Source organism: Apteryx mantelli, chromosome 5 (assembly GCF_036417845.1).
Source record: "Apteryx mantelli isolate bAptMan1 chromosome 5, bAptMan1.hap1, whole genome shotgun sequence".
NCBI lineage: Eukaryota > Metazoa > Chordata > Aves > Apterygiformes > Apterygidae > Apteryx > Apteryx mantelli.
In genome coordinates this window covers 43,674,780-43,698,565 of record NC_089982.1, presented here as the reverse complement: position 1 = coordinate 43,698,565, position 23,786 = coordinate 43,674,780, and the positions used below count along the sequence as shown (strand labels likewise).

General features: G+C 37.4%; 1 protein-coding gene across 2 annotated transcripts in view; it reads left to right on the top strand.

Moving 5' to 3' along the window:
* Positions 1 to 23,786, top strand: part of SPOCK3 (SPARC (osteonectin), cwcv and kazal like domains proteoglycan 3) — a 243,138-nt gene that overhangs the window by 81,745 nt on the left and 137,607 nt on the right. For both annotated transcript variants that reach the window (XM_067297890.1, XM_067297889.1), the window contains exon 3: positions 14,228 to 14,273. In XM_067297890.1, coding sequence (XP_067153991.1) covers positions 14,228 to 14,273 — 46 coding nt within the window. The remainder of the gene's footprint in view (positions 1 to 14,227; positions 14,274 to 23,786) is intronic.

Genomic DNA, 23,786 nt, shown 5'->3' with positions numbered 1-23,786 from the left:
AAAAATAGCTGTTCCAGTGTTAATATTCACAAAGAACATTGAATATCTCCATCTTTGGTTAATTATGGATTCTAAATTGTAGACTATGTCTCCACAGATTTTAAGTTCAGGTGTGTGTTTTCTTTATTTTTAGAAGTCCTCAGCTTGTTTAAAAGGGATTTTTTTTCTCACAAAAAATGTTACAGATCATATAAAATAGGTCTTATTTCAGTATAACTTGGTTTACTTTTTAAAATATATGCAGCACTTTTCTTCTTAAACTGAGTCGAATAATTTTAACTGCTCCCTTCTATTATGTAGTAAATACATTGCCTGTTAGTAGACCTGTGGTTTTGCTTCCACCCCCTTATTGTGTTGCCACATCTGTTCTTACTTGCTTTGTAATGATAATTATGCTGTAATGCCTCTCTCATCTTTTGTATTTCTTAATTTCTTCCGTTATTCACTGTTTTCGCACCAGGGTGTTTGCTATCTCCATGGTAATGAGAGGTAGACCAGAACATTGCTCTGTGCCTAGGCATAAGAGTCTACCTTTTGGGAGGAGCATACCAAAATCCTCTCTTATGCAAGCATGCAAGTGGCATGATATGGCAGAATCCATGATTATCATTAAAAACAACAACAACACAAGATAATATCTGTTTCTTAAAAGACATTTTTATTTCCTAGTTGTTATCATGTGCTTGGTCCAATTAGGCTGCTGCATGAGTCTATGTTCAACCCTCTTTTTTAACCTGCAGGACTTCAAATACCATCAAAATTGTCACCTCCAGTGACTGTTCTGATTCTTACTGGGTGATTTATCTCCAATTGTTTTGGCTTATTCTTCACTCAACACAAGCCCAGCATCAGGAATTGTGTGACTAATGCTTCTAAAAGATGATAGATGTCTTCAGAACTTTGTAAGGAAAGTATTAGCATCTCTCATTCAGTCTTGCACAAAGAAATGAAGCTATGTCCGATCTTTTCTAAAAGACGTGCTTCTTATCAGGTACAACAGCAGTGTATATCAGCTATGTTTTTAGTGTCATGAGAAGGCACTTTCTTCCTTAAACTACAAGATACATTACTTGCTGTATCCTACTGTGAAGATTGTTTGACATGACAGATTTAGAAATGGCAAATGCTGTTTTGCCTCTGAAATTTTTTTTATGGTTCTCCATGTCACTCAGACTTGTCCTGTTTTGGTAGGGTTTCATTATATCTAGTGTTGTGCATTTTTTCTTTTCTTTTTTTTTCCTGGGTATTACTTGCTTTTTAGTAGTTTGAAAAAAAGACTTTCCTAAGTTTTATAGTTTTGGTGCAGTAGATTTAATTGATACAGGAGGCTGAATAAAATTCTGAAGTTGGCATTTTTCTTTGTCAGATGTTCTGGAGGGTTCATCTAGAGATGTGATCCTTAGTGTAAACTCAGAGTAAAGATCTAATTGCCTCCACTGAAAGTGGCACCCCCCTTTTTCTTCTGCAGGGCAAAGCTGTCATTGCAAAGAATTACCAGATGTTGAGATATCCAGTAGAAATTCCCTGCTTCATTTTGTTTCTAAATACATTCTGGAGTATGTTTAAAAAACACTAAACAGTGGGGTTTTTTTGCTCAACATGTTCTTTCCTTTTTAATCATTTAATCATAAATTTTTCAGAAATCTGTAAGTCTATTTAAAAAGAAAAAGAAAACAGTTTTCAATATATTTATTATTCTTGTTTTAAATAGTGCCTTCAGATTTTGATTTAGTATATGAGCCGATGAATAAATAATGCATCTCTTTCCCAATTTAAACTAAGAATTTTAGGTCACATACTCTGCAAAAATCTTAACAAAAGAACGTGGATGTTGCAAAGTCTTGCTCTTAAAATTTGAAAATGCCAAAATTAAAACTGCCTGCATGTAGTTTCTGGCACACATACTCTATAATCATTAATGGCATAGTCTTTTAATACGTGTTCATACATTGTTTATTCATAAGACCACTGTAACATCCACTGCATGTGATTGGCAGTCGTCTTTATTTTGTTCTGTCTGACTTGTTCAACAGGTGACCCTAGTCTTTGAACTTCTTGGTCAAATCATTCTGAAGATAAATGATAATTTCCTCTTGGATTTTTTTTAATATTGTTCAGAACACAAAATGCATTGAAACTGCTGCTCATGTTCACAATAAGATGAATGAAAGATGAGAAAGTGGGGTTACATTCTCCTTTTTTGTAGCAGACGGGATGAGATGAAGACCACGAATGTACACTCTGTAGAGTCAAAACCTTTGATCTGGGCATTCAGCATATCTGGTGTTTTTATAACATTTGATATGCTCTAAGGATGGCCTCCATTAGCTCTGAAGTATTGTAGCAGCAAGAACTCGGCATGTGATCTAGTTGGGTTTTGGGCTTGCTCTTAATGATATTAATTCAGCATAGAATTGTATATAATATTTCCTATTGTTTAAAAAAGCAGGCTGAGAAAACCTTGGGAATTTGTATTAAATGGAACATTGACACATTATTGATTTTCATGGGCTTGTATTTTTTAAATTAATTTCAAGACCCAGAGGTGGTTAAAAAAAAAAAAAGCAGTTTCCAAGTTGTGACTTTTTTGACATTTATTAAATGTTTTGTTTCAAAATTGAATTTAAGCTAGAAATTTGAAATTGCTCTGACCATAAATATATATTAAACAGAATCTTTTTAGTTCAGTATTTTTCCAAAACCAAAGAGCATTTCACACTACTCTTGACGTCTTAGTGAGAAAACACAAAACGGAGAGCAAGCTCTGTAGGAGTAGTAGGAGCCCCATTGTTATTTGAAACAACAAGTACGTGTTGCATACCATAGCAGGAAGTTTCAGTAGTATACAGCTTACCTTGAAATACTGGTAGTGGAACTTGCTGATGCAATAAAGCTAGGAGTCTAAAGAACCTCCAGGCTAATCATCTGATCTACTCATTCCTTTTGTGTCAAATTATCAGAGAGTTCTATTTTATATTTCTCATCCCAGTTTCTGTTATTTTTGACTATTACATGTGCATATACCAATTCAACTATTCAAGCAGGAAGCATACTTGAATAAAGAAGACATTGCAAAAGGGCGGCAGGAAAGAATTGTTCCTTTTCTTCAAGTCTTTGGATGTATTAAGAGTATTGGCATACTGTAAAGTCATAAATTCTGGTAAATGTTAGTTGGAAGGGACCCCTGAGGGACATGTAGTCCAACATTCAAAATAAGACATACAGTCCCATTCAAAGCGTGGCTTTTGCCATCACTAAATAGATTAGCTGTGTTTTTTTTCCAGTCAAGTCTTCTGAACCTCCAAGAACAAAGATTCCCTGATCTCCACGAGTGTGTTGTTGCACTGCTACACTAGCCTCCTAGCAAAGAAATGTTTCATCGTATCTAGCCTGAACTTCCCAAGCTGCAAATTGTGGCCTTTGCCCCTTCTTATATTCTTTGGCACACCTGACAAGAGCTGGTAATTGCCCTTCAGATGGTTGTAGGCAACTATTCCCCATTAGCCAGACTAAAAAAGTCCAGCTCCCTCAAATTCTCCTGGCAGGACTTGTGCTACAGGCTTCTGTCCATCTTAGTCACCTTCTGTAGACCCTCTCCAATTTCTCCACATCTGTCATGGACTGGGGCTCAAAACTTGACACAATATTCCTGTGACTTCACCATCACTGAGTAGAGAAATACGGTAACTTCCCTTGATCTGCTGGCCAATCTCCTTCTCATGTAGTCCAGTAAATTATTTTGATTTTTTTGCAATGAAAGCATGTTACTTGCTTATATTCAACCTGCTGTGCAGTGTAACTACCAAGTTATTTTCAACAGGACTGCTAATCAGCCAGTTGTTCTCCAGCCTGTACTGGTGAGTGCATAAGCTTATTCCTTCCTAGGTTTAGAACTTTCCACTCCTTATTGAACCTCATGTTTCTGTTTGGGCAAATCCTCAAGTTTACTGAGGTCCCTCTGGATTGAACCTTTGCCATTTGTTGTGTCAGCCACTCCTGCTAGTTTACTTGCTGATGGCATGCTCTGTGTCATCATCCAGATTGTTACTGAAGATGTTGAAAATACAATCCCCAGAACTGACCCTGGTGTGCTTTGCTCATTAGTGGACACCAGCTGGATGTTAAGCCATTAATCACTGGTCCAGATAGTTTTCTACCCACTAAACTGATTATTTGTCCAGCCTATACTTCCTCAGCTTCCATATGAGCTTGTTTTGGGAGATGGTGTGAAAAGCCTTACTGAGGTTAAGGTATGCTACATCCACCATTCTCCATTTGTGCCCAGAACAGTCATTTCCTTGTAGAAAGCAATCAGGTTGGTCAAGCACAATATGTCCTTCATAGGTGTGAGTATTCTTGGTTACCTTCTCGTCTGTCATGTGCATGGAAATGGACTCCAGAGGATGTCTTTCATTGATCTGTATAGGGACTGAGGTGAGGCTGCCTGGCTTGTAGTTCCCTGCTTCTGCCTTCTTACATTTTATTTTTTAAGATGCTAGCTTTTTTGCAGTTATCAGAGATCTCCCTGGTATGGTCTGCCATTTTTCATAGCCATAGACCATAGCCTTGCGATCACACTGGTGAGCTCTTTCAGCACATTTGGGTGAATTCCCTCTGGCCCCATAGATCTGATCTGATTTTTCTACATAGTCTCTTTCTTATTGTTCTGCCAGTGTTGGCTGTCCTCCTCTCCGGGCTGTGCTGTTGTATGCAAAGGTTAGGGAACAAGTTTTGCCCTTGTTTACCAGGGCATGGTTAACAAGGTACTTGAGGAACAGTCACCCTTCTGAGCAGGTATATGAAAGTCCCATGGATGGCCTTCTCTCTCAAATACATCATCTATTTTCAGCTCTTCTCTTAGTTCCTGTTATCTAACAAACTGTTTAATCTCCTCCTCACAGGTTGAGTCTTGACAGCATAACAGAAGGAGCACAGCAAAACTTTTTAATTTGTAAAGAAAAGATGGTTCATTATTTTTTATGATGATCTATACTGTGCAAGAGATGTGCTCTTGCAGAAACTTAATGTTTTAAATTTTAATTGGCATTTAAGAGCATATAGGGTTAATGCTTTAATATCAATTCCTTCCTCTTCAAAATGTTTTTCAGTTACTATTTTCTCAGTATGTCTGAATGTCAGCTTTAGTGTGCATTTTGTATTTCCTGGCAAATGACTCAATCCTGTTATTCAGACCTGCTGTTATGAATACTACTAGTATGAAATAGACAGCCTCCACAAAAAACTTACTGAATGAGATCTCTGAAACAGAGAGAGGGCTGAAGAGTGGTGGCTCTTAGCCCAGCCTTATCTACAGTACTAGAAGCATGAGGCCAAGAGAAGGGAGCGGAATAGACATTGACTATGGGGAACTCAGTGCCAGAGTTGCCAGAAGCAGCCATTGATTCTGACTGTGCTGTGCCAGCCCCATGAATGCAGGCCTCCGGGGTGGCCTGGCCCGTGGCCTGGAGCAGCAAAGGAAGCTGTCGTCAGTCTCACTGGAGGCTGGCACTGAACAACAAACTAACATCCTCTCAGCTGTTACTCCAGTCAACCAGGCTAAATGCCAGACAAAAAGGAAAGGAGTTTTGTAGCAAGGCACAGTCTCGCCTGCAGGTGATTAGGCCCTTCACTACCATAATAGCAATACTGATGTTACCTCTGTGGTTTTTCATTATTTTGGAGGTTTTTTTTTCCTGTTGATTCTTTGGCTTGTTGGACTAATCCTTAAGAATACCTGATTTCCAGGAATACTGGGTTTGATTTCCTACTGCCTTTATCTGTGTCTGAGGTACTTTATGTAGTGAATTGCCTCTGATTGATAGTTTTGGCTAAACTAATTGTATTTCCAATGGGAGATTTCATCTGGGGCAAAGGAGGTGGAATATGGCAGTAGTCAGCTTTCTATCCTGGCCTATATAAAAAGAAAAAAAAAAAAACACTCAAGGAAGGATAAGAGGTATCTCAACTGATGAGGGGAGGTAGATCCTGCTGAGAAGAAAGTATGGAGCCAGAAACTTCACTAGAAAAACTGTGTCTGCCCTGATGGATAGGAGAACCACAGTTTCAGAGCCTGACAAAATCTTACTGGAGATCTGCAGCTATGTGGTATCACACGTGAGGTATGCACACACAGTCCCTCAGACTGTGCAACCCCTTGCATGCATCTGGGACATTAGGCAAAAAAGTGGTCAGGTGCACATGGTCTTGTGTGTGTCCAAGTCTCCTACCCTCAAAGATGTTCTGAGACCTAAGACACTGTGACAGTAAACATGGTGTTAAGGAGCGTGGTAGCTATCTTACTCCCTTGAACTATCCTGCAGTTAACTGGCTAAATATACACTTCATGTCTACACAGCAGAGTACTCTCATGGGTTATGTTTGCTCAGATGGCTGTGCAAGGGAGCAGAGAGGAAAAGCAGCATCTGATATGCAGATAAGTATTCACATGCTGCTAAAGAGCCTCTCTGTATCCTGGAAATGGATTCAGTGGATTCCACACTGGCTCAGATTGCAGGTTGCAGAATTTCCAAGTACACAAGTATCATGCATTTCCATGGTACAGCATATGCTTCCAAAGTTAGGTTTATGTCTTGGGATAGTACTGTCCTTAGATGCAGTTGGTAGTATATTGCTTATTCTATGTATGCTGCCTGTGGCCCTCATGCATTTGGGGAAACTCTGCATTGTTTGGGAGGGATAGATTTCTCATGTGATGGAAACTTTGATGGTGTCTCGACCTTTTATTGCAGTAACACTGCTGCATATGACCAGACAATTTAAGATTCTCCAGTGTAGTGGAAATATTGCTGACGTTGGGCTGAAGGCCCTGAAACAAGACCTGTATAAAAAAAATTGTCCATGCATCACTTGATACCAACTTTTTTTTTTCAGCGTTGCTGCTTCTGAGAGGGCAGAGATGTCAGGGTTACCACCCTGCTACAATTCTTGCAGTGACCTAAGGGAATGCGTGGGTTCCTGCATCAGCCCTTAGAACAGAGAACAGGGATGGGCAGGAGCCCCTCATTTTTGGGCACAGCCCTTGTTGATATTGCTGCAAAGGGACAGAAGAGGCATATTTGCTTAGGTGGTTTAAGGAAACACTCAAACTGAGATAGATGGCCATAGAACATAAAAGCATGTCATGGAGTCCCTGGAAAAGTTTGGTAGAGATGAGTCAATCCGACTGCTACCGGAGAGGGGCAAAGGCATGTAGGAGATACTCTGTGAGCACAAGTCTGCTGCCGAAGTGAGCTTGAGGCAAGCAAGGGCTTGAGCAAGTTGCTGTTGAGCACTGTTAGCTCAGTTCAGTTGGCTTGTTGAACTGGATTCTGCAAATAAAATAGCATAGACTAAAAGATACAAAGATCTCTCTAACCTGATGAGAAGCAGATGTAGGTGTTTGAGATATAAATACAACAAATGGAATAGAAAAGCATTAAAAACCACTTGAAATTAAAAATGGGAAAATAATCTAATAGCTAATGTCAGTAACGAAGAAAATGATCTGTCTGATGGAGTCTAATACTGCAAGTTTTAAGTTAGATTATAGAACATATGCAACCTGGAACATTTTTGTTTCCAGAATTCTGGAATATGATTTTATGTCCATCCACAAACTGGAGTATGTAGCTCTTTCTTGATTGAAAAAAAAAAAAAGCCAATAAATGGGAACAGGGAGGCCAGCAGTAAAATGTATCTTTTCCATTACAGTAAGTTGTGTAAAACTTGAGTGGAATTTAGTTTGGCATTGAATGAAGTACAGAGACATTCTGAATATCCTTCCTGCTTTTTGGTACCTGTTAAGAGCTTTGTGTCTTGAAAAGGCAATGTATATGAAGCAGTTCCTCACATTGAACAATTGTCTGTTGAACTGTTCCCTAAATTGGTAGTTTGTAAATCAGGCATTTAATATTCCTGCTATAAAAACTGTTTTATAACAGTGAAGTTATTACTTGGATAAGATGTAAAGATAATTATAAATTCAGAAAATTTCCTTCAGTTTTAGGGGATTCTCTTTTGTAAATTAGCTTTAATTTTTATATATAAACTCTTCATTGCCTAGGCTACAATAAAGACAGAAGTGTGAATGTGAAAGAAGTGCTGGATTTTGCTTTATTCATTTTTGCCAGTCAATCTTGGTCTGAAAATATTTGATAGGAAACTGTCCTATTTGCTCTAGGACACCTGCTGTTTTTTGGATCAGACACATCATAGCTACCATGTATCATTACATTCTTTAGCAATACAGATTTTTGTTAGATAATAATTCTCAGGCTAGATGTCAACTATATATGGCAGCATTTACAGCGAATGTAGCAGAGGAGAAATCAATAGAAAGATGTAACATAAATATTCTGCATAAGAAAGAAAATGAACAGGATAATATTTTTATTTCTGTCAAGACCCCAGAATTTCTACTGTATGGCAACATTGCCACTTCACAAAATTTAGAATAGCTATACTATTGCACTTCTGAAGAGGGTCCAAAATGTATACTCAAATATAAATATGGATCAACTGATTCATTCTACCACTTGTGTAAATGTTTGATCTGATAGTCAAAGTCATTTTATCTGATATGAAACCACTCCTTTTGTGTTTTGTTTTTAAGTTTTAAAGAAATTTTAACTGAAACCTTGTCATGTTTGTGCCAAAAGGAGCTTTGTTCTTGTATTCAAAGTGGGCCTGGTTTTCAGTCTAAGCATTTTGGTATTGCTTTTCCTTATACTTGTGTACTTTTCTTACATGAATGTGTTTGTACTTTTAAATAGATAAATTAGATATACCATACTCTGTCATAAGAAGGATGGTGTATTTTTTGCCTTTTGCACGGGTAGAAATTGTTAATTAACAAAACCTAAGACTTTTTTTTTCCAGTATCCCCCATCTCTTTTCACTGTTACTATAGTCAGATGGGTATTTCTTAAAAGTGATGTATCAACTGGTTTTTGAGGATAAGGAGAGAGGAATGCATCTAGAAGAATACAGAGGTCCAGAAAGAAGCAACAAAAAGGGGTTAGGTAAAATACCTTTTTTTTTTTTTTTAAGCTGTTCTAATTAAAATTTTCTAGTAAGCTGCTTTTGGCCTTTTTGAATTATTTTCTTAAGGCTGTCAGGTTTTCAGACTACAAAAATGATATATTTTAGGTTAAGCCATTTTCAGGAAAAAACACAAACACGTATTAGTCTCAAAACAGATGTGTAATTGCAGCATGAACTTTAATTCCTAGAAGGACAGTATCTCTATGACCCGGACTGAGCATAATGATTAAACATGCATAATTTTTTAGACAGGATGTTAGCCCCATTGAGGTCAATGATACATGGGTATTAGAAGTGCTGTATGTGTCTTTCAGACAGAAGGACTTGAAAGAATTATTGAAATATCACTTACAGTCTCAAGAAGAACAGTAAAGATGAATTTTCTTTTTAAAATGCATGGATACATTTAGCTAGGTAATGTTGAAAAAGCAGAATGATTATTGTGACAAATTTGTGACTTTATTCCATATACCTTCACAACATGCCCTTTTAAGTGCAGAACAGAGGCAAGGAGGCCACTGAAGGAGACAAGATGAAGTCGCAGGCTCTTTCCTGAGACATTGGCTTTTGGCATTTATAGATTATTAAAGGATACTTTGACTAGAGGCACTATATAGAGCTGATCAGCCTTCACTGTCAAAAGTGAATGTGTTTATTCTGGTTTTATATTTTATTTTAAAGTTATGAAAAATGAGGCTTTGAAAAGGATGTTATCCTCTTGATGATTGAAGAGGATATTGAACATGATAATAATCAAAGTCTGACTGAACATCAGGAAAGGTCTAAATATAACAGGAAGTCACATTTTATATAAATGATAGGTTAAATGTCTTTAGGAATATTTGTAAAATTGTGGAATTGCTATTTATTAAACCAACTTTCTTTCTTAATCTGAAAATCAATTAACTATTTCATTGTGTGTTTACAGGTACATGAAGTTTTTATTTAGACTATCCAATAATTGATTTTCTTTAAGTAAGAGGTGATTTGAAAATTTAACTATTTTGGAAAATCAGTAAAAGTGTATGGCATTTTTGAAGTGTGTCGAAATAGGTTTGGGCTGACATTTAGTTCATCATAGTAAAACAAACAAACAACCCCCCCCACCCCCCCAAAAACCCCCCCAGGTTTTGGAGTAATAAAAGCTGACTTTTATGAGTTTTCTACTCATATTTTGGCATGAATACCCTCCTTAATATTGGATTCTTAATTTTTGTGTTATCAGTTACTGAACAAAAGAGGTTGTGACTTGCTTCATTCACTTGTGTGATAAAATGGCTAATTTAGGGTAAAGCTGGATATTCTTTGAGATGGATTTTTGTCAATTTTCTCCTTTGTTCTCCGTATTCCAAGACAAAAGTTTGGATGACAACAAGAGTGACGAGTCTCCAGAACCACATGGTGTTCCCCCAGTAATCCTAAAGGAACTCCAAGAAACTCTGCAGTAGCTAGGCTCGTAATTGTGGTTCTCTCAGTTAAAGCTGCCTTATCACCTGAAGCCTGGAAAATTGCAAAGGTGGCACTAGTTTTTCAGAATTATGGGGAGATCTGAGATACTGCAGCCCATAGATCTGCTGTCTGCATCAAGCAAATTATTAGAAAGTGTAATAAAGAGTAGATCCAGAGGACCTACAAACAAACTGGATATAATGGGGAAGAATCAACATGGCTTTTGTAAGGGAAGGTTGTGCCCCAGAAATCTAGCATGATATGTCTGAGGTGCCCAGAAGGAAATGATAAAAGTTTTGGTGTTTATATTTCTATCTGTATTTCCAAAGGCTTTTTATAAGATCTCTCACCAAAAGCTATTAAGGAAACTAAAAAGCTATGGGACAAGCAAGAAGGTCTTTACATGGATAAAAACTGAGTCAAAAAAGATGAAATAGAATAAGTGATCCATTCTTGCAGTCCAGGCAGTCACCTTTCAAGTTCCACATCATCAGGGGGGACCAGGTTATTTCTAAAAATTCATGAGTGACCTGATAAAGCAGATGAACTATGACATGACCAAGTGCTGTTAATACTCAGTTACTCAGGTTAGTAACACTGAGTGTCAATTGTGGAGAAAGACCTTACAAGGCTGAGTAATGGTTAATAATAAAATGTCAGGATAAATTAAAAACAGATAAAAGTAGTGATGTACATGAGAGAAAACACTCCACAAAGATTATCCCTCAGGATTAGTGTCTTGGAATTATGGTAGAAAACGCCATGCAAACCTTAATTCAATATTCAGTACCAGTGGGAAAAAAGAAAATGGAATGTAAGCATAAGGGGGAAAAGAATGCAGAACAAAATAGTGTCATTGTATTGTATAGATGTGCAGTGCTTCTTCGTCTTGAGTGCTGTGCACAATTCTAGTCATACCCTCCAAAATAAGATGTAATAGACTTGGAAAAGATTCAGAGAGGGTAACAAGAAAGGTATGGAGTGGCTTCTGTAAACAGAAGTAAGTCAATTAGGACTGTAGTTATAGAAATGCCTGAAGGATGTTATATTTGGGATCTGTTGAGTTGTCTGTGATATGGAGAAGATGAAAGGGTGTTAATTTATTGTCTTTTCCAATACAAAATGAGGGGTAGCAAAGTGATCTGAGAGTATTGCAGATTCAGAACAAAATAAAGAAGGTGATTTTCATGCAATGTGTGTTTAAGCTGTTGAACTCCTTGCCATGGGCTGCTGTAAATTCTAAAAGCTCATTTAGGTTCAAGGTGAAAATGGACAAGCTCATGGAAGAGAAATGAGAGCTATTAAATACACAGGAACCGTGTCTAGCTCAGGAAGTAATGGAGCTGCAGATGGTTCGGGGCCAACTTGGGGAAGTGTAATATATGCTTGCCTGGCTCCTACACTGTTCCCTAAGCATATTGCAGGATGCTTAGCTTAGAAGGGCCTTTAGTCTGACTCGGGATAACTGCTCTTTTGTTCTTATATTTTTATGTTCTAGTTATTCTACCCTTTCAGTATCTTAATAATAAGTGTATTGTCTGAATAGGTTCATTCTGGATGAATGTTTATGACTTTAGTATAAATGGAAAGAGAATCTAGCACTTTCTAAATACATCTTGAAGTAGCAGTCTTCAGTCTAGACAAGATGCATGAAGAAAAATTATGAAAATAGTGTATTTTGCTGGTTTAGAACACTTCCATTAGGGCTTGTTCTGGAATTTACAAAATCATCATATGAAATCTAGTTGAGAATGTATCTTTTTTGCCATTCCAAAATTCAGTGGAATTGTATGTAGAATAAAAATTAAAACAGCAAAAAAATTTTCTTCATGATAAACTCAAAATATTTTTAAATAACAGCAGTCTGTACAAAAAAAAAGTATCCAGAAAGGATACTGTATATAGGCATTTTGAGAAAAGTGAATGTTACAGAATGTGAAAGATAAAGCTAAATTTATGACCAGCTCCTTTGGAAAAATACAAAAGGAAATGAACAAAAAATAGAGGATTTTCTATTTATTTTCTGTTTCCCCTAAAATTTTGGCTATAGTGTGTACTGTATATTTGTAAACCATAACATCATGTGACAGAGATTTTAAATTAAATGGAAAAAAGAATCTTAAACATTAGCTTCTACAGGTATCTGTTTCATGCTTTTTCAAAATTGAAAGGTGGTTTACATAGTTTTGCCAATGTCATGTGATTTATGGAGCAGTATTTCATTAAAGCTAGCTCAAACCTATTCAGAACACCACTGTAGGAACTGCATCTCCGTAGTTACTATTAGGAAGGATATAATTGGAAAACAGTCATAATCACCATTTCTGCTCAATTCTTGCAAGCTTTTTTTAAAACTCATTATATATGCCTGTCTGTATTTATTTACTTCCAAAAATAGTGATAAAAAGGGCAAATAACATACACTGTGCTTCATAGATTGTTAATTGGTGCAGCATGAGAGTAAAGGAGTGCATGAGTACTGGTGCATAACTATGATTCTCCTTCTGATTCCTGCTTTAAGTCAGAATTCCCAGGACAACAGTTTTCTTAATAAAACATCATCAGTGAAAGACTTTAGACTGCAACCACTTTTTTTTTCTTTTTTCTTTAAGGTAAAACTATTTAGCTATTAAAACCCAGGGAATATTTTCTCCATTTAAAGATGTGCTTGATAACCCCTCCAGTTATTGTAATTTTGTGCCTTCAATGATTGTGTTAGGCTCACATTTTCCCAGTAGTTCAGTTTTCTATAAATCAAGGTTTCCCTACCATCTTCTTCATGATCTTTTAGCCAGTGGGATAGAACTGTTGGATACAGTAAACTTGGATACAGTAAACGCAGTGTTTACTGTAGTTAGTGAACCTAGCTTTATGTTAAAATTAAAATGTTGAGTACAGTCTCTTTAACGTTTTGTTCTAGAGAGTAATGAGTTGAATTAAGAGATGCTTTTATTCCTTCTAGTCTTCTTCTTGCTCCACCTATTATCTGCAGTGCCCGTATCAATTTATTTACATGTCTAGGAGTTGTGAATTTGTCATTTATTATCAAATTTCTTAAAATCTTATATGAAAGCAGTTTATTTCATTCAAGTTTTTCCTTCTTTCAATTGTGGCATAATACAACTGATGACTTAATTAGGAGGATATTTTATGTTTAGGAAGACGATTGATTTGTAGAAAATGGAGCTAATCATAATAATTTAATGGTAGATTCTTCTTCATATAGTTGAAAACTATATAGCAGAATATGTAGTCTTTTACAATTCATTTATTATTCTTTAAAATTACTTATATTTTATTAATGATGGCTTTGAAAACTTGGTTTTGAAAAATTATTCATAGAAACTGTAATTAAGTTTACTAATACCCTAGAATGTTAATGTAAAAGAAAATAAAACTACTGTAGCATTTTAAAGATAGCATTAGAAACATTGCCTATGTAAGCACTGTGAGAAATACATTTTTTTATTTTAAATGCTAGAAAATAACATTTTTTTTGTTAGCATTGTTTACTTAATGACTGCAAAGGGCCTCTGAATTACATGTGTTCTGTTCCATATGAGTAACTTTTCCCATTATGATGACTGTAATCTTTTTCTTATTTGTTTTTTACTGCTTGCCTTTCATAGGAAGTAGAGGTTGGTATACATCTTCTGTCTTTCATATTCCTGTGAGTTTTTCGTGTATACATTTATTTCTTACATTATACTAAATGTAGTTGTTTCTCTCTCCCCAGGACGATTATTTTCGTACATGGAGTCCGGGTAAACCATTTGATCAAGGTAAGATTCTGCTACTAGTTTTTTGTATGGGATAGGAAGCATCCTGTTTTAAAATAACAAGCCTTCTGTGACTTGTAAAATAACAAGAATTCTGTGAATTTGTGCCATCTCTTCCCTCTTCAAATGATTGACTTACAGGGGACCAGAAAGTTGTAGCTTAATCATCATTTTATATCTGTGATTTTTGCAACCGTTTACTGATTGGTGACAGAGATGAGATCAGTAGGAACCTCTGCAGTAGTCTTAAGTTTCCCTCATGTAGACAAATGTATGGGCTTTGGGAGATTTTGTTTTGCTTTGTGTATATATTAAAAAAATTTAAGCGCCATCATATTTTCAGTAAGACCTTTGAAGAAAAAAAGCATGCAATCTGGTATTTGTCTTTTGCAGTTAAAAAAGTCATTATAATGTTGAAAGTTCTCTTTACATTTGGCTGATAAAACAAGATCTAGAAAAAGTTTTGGAAGTCTTTCATTTTCAAGTGGTCTTTCTTGAGGAAAAGCACAGACAGAGCTCTGAGAATGGTGCAGTGCATCAATTTCAGTCATTGAATAATTTGAGTAAATGCAGCAAATTTTGACATTAAACATTTCCTCTCTAGACTTTAGAACTTAATGGTTGCTGTCAATATGATACACTTCATATGTTGTTTCAAAGTATGTGACTGATGTGAAAATAATGAGAATCTTGATTTCTGAATTGCTAGCACGGAGCACTTCACACTCTTGGTCTTTTCTGATAATGTCAAAGGCACAATCACAATGAAGAAACAGGGTAGGGGCTCATATGCAAGAGACTGAGAGAAAAAAATATATTGCAAAAATAATATGCTTAGTTATTTAAGCAACTTTCTCCATAATGGACATTCAGTTCATTCATCTTTTGACTTTAAGGGGAGATTTATAATGAATCTTATTTTGTAGTGACAGTTAAAGTTTAGGGACCATCAAGAAGATTTAAATAACTGAAAAATTAGGCAGGTTATATAAAATGAAAAATATAGATATAATATGGAAAGTGATTCTGATATGTAGTAGCAGATATTGTAAAGTAACTGCAAAGTGATCTTATGTGGTTTTAAGGCTTCAGAAAGTATTTCACCCATATTTAATCAAATTCAAGTAGAAGTGATTGTACTATTTCCCAGCTGTTAAATATCTTACTAAAAAATTTAGTCTTGAAGCTCAGTTTACATAGAGCAACATACGAAAGGAAGCTGGATTTTGACTGTGTGTAGGTAAGGGAAAATGTCATTACTAGTCTCAGTCTTTGCTTGTCAGATTTTAGTTGGAGTGACAGTACTCTTCTGTGGAGATTGTCTTAGCTAATGCCACTATGGTGTGGGAAAATGAAAAACAAGAATTACTGTTGAACTGCTGACTCTTAATGTTGTTTCTTCTGAATTTTGACTGGAGATTCCAACATGGAGCTGTTGGAATTGCTAAAAAGAAGCTTGACGATTGGCATGCCATCATGAAATGGTTTATTTTTAATGAATACTGATAAAGCGAACCAAAGTGATTTGTTGGGAAATATCCATTCTACCATCTGGTAAATTATAACCATCTCTCTCAGAGATGGACTTTCCACCATGTTCTATGCTTTTGTCCCTTTAATTCAGGTTTACTGCAGTATGCCTGTGAAAGGAAACACTTTCATTTCTTAAATGGATGCACCTTGCTTGTATTGTCCATCTCTGGGAGAGAGAAGGAGAGGGAAGAAGAAAGATAGGTTTACATTAGCAGTGCTCTGTGAACTGTCACGTGTTTTTTTTCTGGTTTGCTGGAAATTTTTAAGTGTTTAGGTCCACAGCAGCCTGAATATTTTAGAACCTGCCAGTTTGGCAGACCGTACCAGTCTCCTCGTTATATACTAATACCTTATGAAGGAGCACTTGACTGTAGTCCTTTAACTCCTCAGAGGAAAGATTCCTTTCTTTCAGTGAAGAACCCTCATCTATGAACCAGGCTTATCACTTTGCTCCAAAATACCCTTAGGTTATGCTTTTTTTTTTTTCTTTGGCCTTTGATAGAGGGGCATGATATGAAGCATGTACTTGGTATGAGAGTAGGAATAGGTTATACATTAATGACTTATGGTGGCAAAATGTCTTATCTGGAAGACAATGACTTGAATGTGCTGTGAGTTTTGTTCATGATTTGTTTTGTTATTGCATACCTGACAAGCTTGTTTTTTCTGTTTTTTTTTTCCAACTAGCTATCAGTTTTGCAGAAGATGCATTAAAACAATATTTTCTCACTGGATATAATGAGTTTTACAAACTTAGGCTTGTTCTATTATTTTGCTGAGTTCTTTGGCAGCACTGATCCTAATGTGTGTAGAATACGTTTCTGAATTTACATACAAGCCCAGTATGAGAACATGTTAAGGTTATCTGTCTTACCTTGTTTGCAAAATGCAATGTGTATTTTGGATAGTGCATATTTAGAAAGCAATGCCTACAGAGATCAACTTTCTATTATCATATGCTTGTAAACTGAAAATTAACACTGAGGAGTAAAATGCATCTGTTTGACTAAGACATGTAAGCGGTTTGCCTACAGTAGTTATTTTATCGGCATTTTTCTGCGTGATTTATAATTGAAAAACAAGTGTTAGCTGGGGACACCTTCTAATAATGATAAGTATTCCAAAGGTTTATTTGTTGAGTAAATAAGCAATTTTGTCTTAATTTGTCTATCTGTTATATAGAGATTATGAGGTATTTTTATTTGTCAGTAAAGGCAGCTTTTCAGTTTTCCTGTAATAACCCTGCTACAATCTTTGTCAGATAATTATTCTCAGCAGTAAATGCCTAACCTGAATTTAACAATGATACTGAATTGAGCTATATGTCAAAATACCTACTTTTTCCCAAGAATTAAAGGTTTTCTAGACTCTGGTCCTAGAGATATTCTTTATTACAGAATCACAGAATCGCTGAGGTTGGAAGGGACCTCTGGAGATCATCTAGTCCAACCCCCCTGCTCAAGCAGGGTCACCTAGAGCACATTGCACGGGATTGCATCCAGGCGCGTTTTGAATATCTCCAGAGAAGGAGACTCCACAACCTCTCTGGGCAACCTCTTCCAGGGCTCTGTCACCCTCACAGTGAAAAAGGTTTTCCTCACGTTCAGATGGAAGTGTCTGTGTTTCAGTTTGTGCCCATTGCCTCGCGTCCTGTCGCTCGGCACCACGGAAAAGAGTCTGGTCCCATCCTCTCGACACCCTCCCTTCAGATACTTGTACACGTTGATAAGATCTCCTCTCAGCCTTCTCTTCTCCAAGCTAAACAGGCCAAGCTCTCTCAGCCTTTCCTCATAAGAGAGATGCTCCAGTCCCTTAATCATCTTTGTGGCCCTATGCTGGACTTGCTCCAGTAGTGCCACATCCCTCTTGTACTGGGGAGCCCAGAACTGGACGCAGTACTCCAGATGTGGCCTCACCAGGGCTGAGTAGAGGGGGAGAATCACCTCCCTCGACCTGCTGGCAACACTCTTCCTGATGCACCCCAGGATACCATTGGCCTTCTTGGCCACAAGGGCACATTGCTGACTCATGCTTAACTTGGCGTCCACCAGCACTCCCAGGTCTTTCTCCGCAGAGCTGCTTTCCAGCAGGTCAACCCCCAACCTGTACTGGTGCATGGGGTTATTCCTCCCCAGGTGCAGGACCCTGCACTTGCCTTTGTTGAACTTCATGAGGTTCCTCTCTGCCCACCTCTCCAGCCTGTCCAAGTCTCTCTGAATGGCAGCACAGCCCTCTGGCGTATCAGCCACTCCTCCCAGTTTTGTATTGTCGGCAAACTTGCTGAGGGTGCACTCTGTCCCTTCATCCAGGTCATTGATGAAGAAGTTGAACAAGACTGGACCCAGTACTGACCCCTGGGGGACACCGCTAGCTACAGGCCTCCAAATAGACTGTGCCACTGATCACAACCCTCTGAGCTCTGCCATTCAGCCACTTCTCAATCCACCTCACTGTCCACTCATCTAACCCACACTTCCTGAGCTTGTCTATGAGGATGTTATGGGAGACAGTGTCAAAAGCCTTGCTGAAGTCAAGGTAGCCAACATCCACTGCTCTCCCCTCATCTACCCAGCCAGTCATTCCATCATAGAAGGCTATCAGATTGGTTAGGCATGATTTCCCCTTGGTGAAGCCATGCTGACTACTCCTGATCACCTTCTTTTCCTCCACATGCTTGGAGATGGCCTCCAGGATGAGCTGCTCCATCACCTTTGCAGGGATGGAGGTGAGGCTGACTGGCCTGTAGTTCCCTGGGTCCTCCTTCTTGCCCTTTTTGAAGACTGGGGTGACACTGGCTTTCTTCCAGTCCTCAGGCACCTCTCCTGTCCTCCATGACCTTTCAAAGATGATGGAGAGTGGCTTAGCAATGACATCCGCCAGCTCCCTCAGCACTCGTGGGTGCATCCCATCAGGGCCCATGGATTTGTGGGTGTCAAGTTTGCTTAAATGATCTCTAACCCACTCCTCCTCCACCAAGGGAAAGTCTTCCTTCCTCCAGACTTTCTCTCTTGCCTCCAGGGTCTGGGGTTCCTGAGGGCTGGCCTGAGCAGTAAAGACTGAAGCAAAGAAGGCATTCAGTAACTCTGCCTTCTCTGTATCCTTTGTCACCAGGGCACCCACCCCATTCAGCAAAGGGCCCACATTTTCCCTAGTCTTCCTCTTGCTCCTGATGTATTTGAAGAAGCCCTTCTTGCTGTCCTTGACATCTCTCGCCAGATTTAATTCCAAACGGGCCTTAGCCTTCCTCGTCGCATCCCTGCATACTCTGACAATGTTCCTATATTCCTCCCAAGTGGCCTGTCCCCCTTTCCACTTTCTGTAGACTTCCTTCTTCTGGTTGAGTTTTGCTAGGAGCTCCTTGCTCATCCATGCAGGTCTCCTACCTCCTTTGCTTGACTTCCTACTCATAGGGATGCACCGCTCTTGAGCCTGGAGGAGGTGATGTTTGAATATTAACCAGCTCTCTTGAACACTCCTTCCTTCTAGGGCCCTAACCCATGGGATTCCTCCAAGCAGGTCCCTGAAGAGGCCAAAGTTTGCTCTCCTGAAGTCCAGGGTTGCGATCCTGCTTAGTGCCCTGCTGCCTCCTCACAGGATCCTGAATTCCACGATCTCATGGTCACTGCAGCCAAGGCAGCCCCCGACCTTCACATCTTCCACCAGTCCTTCTTTGTTTGTTAGTACGAGGTCCAGCAGCACACCTCTCCTTGTTGGCTCCTCCACCACCTGTGTCAAGAAGTTGTCACCAATGCTCTGCAGGAACCTCCAGGACTGTTTGTGCCTAGCTGTGTTGTCTTTCCAGCAGATATCGGGGTGGTTGAAGTCCCCCATGAGAACCAGGGCCTGGGATCGTGAGGCTACTTCCAGCTGTCTGTAGAAGGCCTCATCGACTTCCTCTTCCTGATCAGGTGGCCTGTAGTAAACACCCACAACAGTGTCACCCCTGCTAGCCTGCCCTTTGATCCTTACCCATAAGCTCTCAACTATTAATTAGATACTTGAATATTGTTGTTAGTTTTTTGAAAGTGTGAAAATAGAGTTACTGATTAGGTCCAGGAAAATACAAAAAGCTAATAAGAAAGCTTCCCAGTAAATGCCTTGGTCTCTGTATTGTAGGAATGGGCTTCTCTTTTGGTTATAATGGGAAATGATTGCTTGAAACATAGCAAAATATCTGTAATAATGAAGTATAATTATAAAAAATACCGCATATTTGTTTATACATTACGGTCTTTCTCTTCAGATGGGACAAGTTGATCATGTGTTATACTTTGTAGGAACAGCCATTCACACTTTCACAGTGTGACAGCCTTGCAAATGTCTGTTCCCTAGAAGTGAATGTAATATTCATGATTGTCACTGGAGAAATCAGATCTCTTACAGATCCCTATATTTATCAGTAAAAGAGATACAGCAGTGACAATCTCAGCACAATTTTTCTCATATCATTTAACAGGAGAGGAAAAAGTGAGAGGAGGTAGACTGTAAGACCTAATTCTACATGTACATTCTGACAGTCTCCATGAGCGTGGAGAACTAGCGCAGTTCCACTCCAGTTGTGTACCACTTTACTACTAAGTTTTAAGTGTTATGTAAAATAAGATTTAACTGTTAATCAGCTTTTTCACCTAAGTAGCCATGCATGTAGACTCTCATGGGTTGTTTTTTTTTCATTTTCTTTTTCGTTTGTCAGTGGGAACTACTCAAAGCAATAAATAGGAACATCATGAATGTCTGAGTGTGGGGTCCTGTGATCTGCTGGAGCTTGTTACAGGCCAAGCAATCTGTGTTAACGAATCTTTGAGAGATTCCCCTTCCTTAATTTCCTGTTATTGCTGTTCTGTTCTGTACAGCAGCTGATTCTCTCTCCGGTGAAAGCATTCTGTTAATTGCAAAAAAACTTTCTCCCAAATGAACACCTTTAGAAACTCCTAAGTGAAAGACAGTTTTTTAAAATGCAGAGATAAGCTTGCCGTGAGAGACTGAAATTGCTCACTAAAGGCATTGGTTAAACCCTAAATAGGGACAGTAACAACTCTGCATATCTGTTGTGTGACAGTTTGTAATAACACAGCTGGAGATATGAGCAGTTTGTCATCCTGTAATGGACAAACAGGTTCTTCGAGGATAGAAATAAATAATTTCCTTAATTTAACAGATCTATTATCTCCATCAGTGTTTCCTTTTATTTCCTTTTATTCAGCAATATTTGTTTTTTCAGAAATTTAACCTTAAATCAAAAGAATTGAAAAAATGAGCAATCTTTTTGGCAATAAAAATACTGATTTTGAGCTCCACTGCACAAAAGATAATTTTTTCTGTTTACTATTGAAACAGTGGATTTTACAAATTATTAAGGCTTTTACAGAAGTGTTCTTTCTTTGCTGGTTTCAATTATAACAACTGATGGAATTGCAAATCAATACTTGGAAGTTTCAAAGTCTGTATAAGAACAAAATATGAAGACCTTTGTAAGTAAACTGCATAAAGCCCAGCTGACTATGTATAGTAGGGCTGCTGATGGCATATTTGTCTGTATATCTTTGTTTTCAATTCTATAAACTACAGCATTTCAGGGGATACCTTTATTCCTATTATATACTTAGGTGTCTTACATAGGATTCATTGGCAGTAAAAAGAGAGCTATTCCAAAACTGTTTGTTGTCACTTAAAAAACATTTGATCTTTGTCACTTCACTTTCTCTTTTAGTGTCTGATGTAGATATCTGGTACACACGTACCAGCTTCTCAATATCACCAGTAGTCATGCAGAGAGGTTGTCATTATTTTTATTTATATTTTTTCTTTTGTGTGTCCATATTCTGCTGGAAATCAGGAATGTACTGGGGCCTTTTTGAAATTATTTTTAGCTAACAACCATATTCACTTGCAGGTGGTATTTTTAAGGAAATAGTGCTTCACATACATACATGTCTTTGTGGGCTATACATATTTTTTATTTTCCTAAGATTTCTGTGACTATTAAAATCTTTCCTAAGATTTTTAGAGATTTATTGTATACGGACTAGTTTTCTTTGCATTTTTTCAAAATGTATCTTTAATCTGAAACCAAATCTGAATTCTAACATGTTGCTGTAGTGTTTGAAAAGTCTATGGTTCAAGCTATCAATAGGGATGTTCATCTGATAATGAGTGTTTTAATAGCTTCTTAATTCACTCTTCTATAATTTGGTCTATTTTGAAAGGCATTTTTATGTTAGTATGGTTTAATGTGTCAAAATTGCTCAGATAGACAGATCTGTGTAATTCTGTTGGTATTAATTGGGGGTGGTTATATGGAAACATGCCAACATTCCAGGAGATTAGGCCTTACTATGAAAACATATAGTGCTGTTTACTCTAAGAACTCTGCAGTGAAATGTAAGTTATTTGAAGAAACCAAAAAATATTATGAGCTGCATTTCAATTCACCAGTGCCATTCCTTAAAGCAACCTGTGATATTTGTCCAAAGAGTAGTTATTCCTGCTGGACCCTTTCTTTTGCAAACACACACATATTCTCATAATGTAATATTGCTAAAGACAATGTGGGAGAAGTGTTGTTTTTTAAATAAATTTGAATGTTCTATTAATCATATTTAGTTGCTGCTCAAAGGAGGGTTTTGTCCTTTCAGTAGTTTTAGAAAGAAGCAATTAGGATATTTTGCATCTCTGGACTATTTCAAGTTAAATATTTTAGTAGATTTAATGTAGCTTTAAAAAGCATTTGCTGTTATGTTGCATGGAGGTTAACAAATGAAGAGATGCTAGAGTTGGAATCATTTTTATTAAAATGATGTCCAGAATGTGGTATGTTTTATCAAGCTTAAAAAAATAAAATTGAAACTTGTTACCACTTTTACTTCATATACTACTTTTACAACAGACACAAATAGACATCATACTTTTAGTGCATTTTATTTTTAGAATACAGACAGTAGTAGAGCTTGGAGGGTGTAGCTTTTGAATAACATTGTATACACAAAGACACTGGAGTAATTTCTTAAAGCACAGAGGCTGTTTTCCTTTACTCAATAGAAATACCTTGGAGGAACAGTGGAGTATTTTCATGTAATGGATAAAATATGAAATGACATTTCCATGGAGGATGAACACCCTGAAGTTATAGTTGGTTTGTAGATATATTTATAGTGTTTCTTTTAGACCTTTCCACTACATTATTTTTGGCTTTTATAGTATCAGGTTATATTAGGTGTCTGTTTACAGCAGAAATATTGTAGATATCATTTCACAGCAGAAATAGATTTTGAAGCAATTTCAAAATTTTGGTTTTTGCCTTTTAGCTCTTTATGTTCCATCAACCTAGTTCTATAATAGTTTGGATGACCAAGGATATGCAATATGTGCATACACATCTCTCTGTGCATTTCCATACTGTGAACTGAAACCATTTAAATTCATGTTGAATACAATCATTTGGTTCACTCATTTGTAAGCTGTGGAAAATCATAAGGGAGTTTAATGAAGGTCCATTAGTTGAAGATTGTGAGAACAGACGTGTTGATTTAACTTTGCTACATTTTTATATGCACTCATGTTCTAGCTTTTAGAGCAAAGACTACTGATGTTTTAAAACTAGAAATGTATATCTTTCACTTCCAAGGTAATTTGCAGTACTTTACAATTAAATTATGTCACATAACACTTTAAATATACTTTAGTCTGAATAGTAAATATGCATGAAATATTTGTAACAGCTTCTCAGTTCTGTTCTTTTTGAAATTCATGATATCACTCTAAAAAGGAAAGTATTTGTTCCATTTCTTTATTTAAACCAATATTTTAATCTGGTGTACAGTTTCCGGTTTCAGGTATTTAGATACTTTTCAGGAATCCTGTTCATCTAGAAAATACGCCAAACCCTTTGTTAGTTTCTCGCTGTTTTGTGCTTCTTTCAGCCAGTCCTTGACTGGAAAGACTTTTCGTTGAAGTCTGAGGAATACTTTAATGGTGCTTTTTTCT